This window comes from Rhagoletis zephyria, unplaced genomic scaffold, assembly GCF_001687245.7.
Source record: "Rhagoletis zephyria isolate East Lansing unplaced genomic scaffold, Rhagoletis_zephyria_1.1 Rzeph_scaffold_11151, whole genome shotgun sequence".
NCBI classification, from domain to species: domain Eukaryota; kingdom Metazoa; phylum Arthropoda; class Insecta; order Diptera; family Tephritidae; genus Rhagoletis; species Rhagoletis zephyria.
In genome coordinates this window covers 9,232-11,738 of record NW_016168228.1, presented here as the reverse complement: position 1 = coordinate 11,738, position 2,507 = coordinate 9,232, and the positions used below count along the sequence as shown (strand labels likewise).

At 39.5% G+C, this 2,507-nt stretch overlaps 1 protein-coding gene across 1 annotated transcript; it reads left to right on the top strand.

Moving 5' to 3' along the window:
* Positions 1 to 1,016: 1,016 nt before the first annotated feature.
* On the top strand, positions 1,017 to 1,712 carry LOC108376873 (putative RING-H2 finger protein ATL37). The gene has a single exon (XM_017633125.1). The coding sequence runs from the start codon at positions 1,017 to 1,019 to the stop codon at positions 1,710 to 1,712; it is 696 nt and encodes a 231-aa protein (XP_017488614.1).
* Positions 1,713 to 2,507: the final 795 nt, after the last annotated feature.

The following is a 2,507-nucleotide window of genomic DNA, read 5'->3' as shown; positions in this document are numbered from 1 at the left end:
AGAGTATTTCTCGATGGTTGGGTAGGGGAGAGAAGAGAAGCGGATATATGGCTTCTCGGGGTGCGAAATATGAGTTTCCTTCCACTTTATCGTCCGTCCTTCATTCATTAAGGTGTATTTGGGGAAATAAATTTTGTGGGGTACTTTCTGTCGTCTGAAAAAAAAAAAATGTCCATGATTTTTTTTGTATTGTTCCGGATTTGGAATGAAGTAGGGAGCAAGAACCACGCCAATCCGACGAGCTTGAGTCCCGGTTAAAACTAGCATGCACAGCTCCGCTACAAGCAAACCTACCCGGTAAAGACTACATTACAAAATGGTGCCCAACGTGGGGCCCAAAAATACGTTTTGGGTTTCCCAGTTCTTGTTAACACATTAAACATTTACCAGAGTCAGGAATTAGTTAAATTGGCCAGTACCAGGTTTGTCTAACCGACCAAGGTAATGTTTTGTTTTGAGTACTCACGAGCTTAGTATTCGGAATATGCATTTAGATATGAGCGCATCTGGCATACCAATTCTGAATGTGGGTTAAAATTTAATTTTGAATTTATCAATATCCTATCTTATTGGAATTGCAGACGTCGATTCACTATCAATCCCGCAACTGTTAAGACAGGAAAAGAAACTGATAGCAGTTAGTTATTATATTAACTAAATGATTGGGGATATAATTTAATCAATATGGAAAATCAAATGCGGACAAATTATAATTTGTAATAATTATTGTTAATCGATTCCAATTGACTAAATTATAATTATGCAATGCTACCCTTGGCCTTGTACTTCGATATTAGGAAACTCTTGTTCAAACCCCTATTCCTTTCTCAGGTCTATGATAATCACTCATTGTCTCACATAAACTACATTTAATAATTATTATACACACATACATACATACATATTTTTTCCGATTTGGTAACGTCTTACTATTAAAAAGGCATACAAGTTTTTCATTGTATAGACGACAATTTGAATACCTACGGTAACCAAAATTCGTAGGGTGTATCTGAAGCATGGCAGTCTTGCATAGCAATGAAAATTTGGCTCAGCTTATTAATCCGAACACGGTATACAGTATCTGTAATGAGAAGATCACAGAAATAGAGCTATCGGTAACTCCTTGCGAACATAATTTTCATCGGGTTTGCAAAACTAGATGGCTTACTGACCTTGATTCTTGTCCCTTGTGTCGGCGTTCATGTGACACACACTCACTAAAGAGCTTTACTGAGCAAGATCCAAACAGTCAAAATGATATTTTTGCAGCACAGGGAGCTATTCCAAAAAACGATGGCGGTGGTCGCTTAACCAGGTCAAGAGCGGGCAATAATATATCTTTAGATTCGACTTATAATACTAATCGTGGTCGAGGGCGCGGTTCTAATCCTAATCGTACGCCACAAAATAATCAAAGTAATGTGAACCATAGTTTTATCCAAAATGTTATACAAGACAGTATGAGGTCGTATGAAGACCGGTTCTCCAGACATGTACGTGATGAAGTAGGACGTATGGTGTCAGAATCGCTTGATTCATATTTCCGTAATTTGAATATATCTGAGCACAGAACGCAAAATCAGACACCCAACGTTAACGCAAGAGGGGAAAATAATGAGCAAGGTACGTCGCGTAATAGTGGGCGGTTAACCGGCGATACCATGACATGTCTTCTACTGTGGTTGCAAAAGTTATCTCAGGGTGGAAATTAGTGTTCGATGGCTCCCTGAATGGCATATCAGTCGATGAATTTATATGCAGAGTGAACGCTCTTACCAACACAACACTACGAGGTGACTACTTTACATTATGTCAACACGTTCATTTGCTTTTTGAAGGGAAATCTAAGCGTTGGTTTTGGCGTTATCATCAGTCCGTACATAATTTAGATTGGATAGATATTTGCGACTGCTTGCGAAACAATTTTAAGGATTTCCGGTCAGACTTCGAAATAAAGGAATCGATACGTAACCTTAAACAAAAAGCTAGTGAATCGTTTGAGAGCTATTTAGATAGCGTGCTTAATATATCAGACAGCTTAAGGATCCCCTTGTCTGAAAGAGAACTAGTAGAAATAGTACTCAGAAATCTTCAGCCAGAGGTTCGGTTGGAGCTTCTTCATTTAGACTTACATAGCATTTCAGACCTTCGCAAGGCTTGTAGACGCAGAGAAAATTTAGTGGCGGAAATTCAGCACCGGGGAAATGTACTAAAGCCTGTTGTACCGCAACGCAGGAATATTTCTGAAGTGGGGGTCGATACAGAAGAAATGGGAGATGATTTAGTTTGTGCTAGTGTTACCAACCAAACAACACGACCATTGACCGAAAAGGTTTGCTGGAACTGTGACGAAAGGGGTCACAATTATAAAAATTGTGTCAAGCCAAGGAGGGTGTTTTGTTACGGATGCAGCCTGATAGCATTTTTTCTACCCAATTGCCCGAAATGCAACGATTCGGGAAACGGGTTAAGGGATGTCAGCAACAAGCAAAGGCATCCCAGCAGCA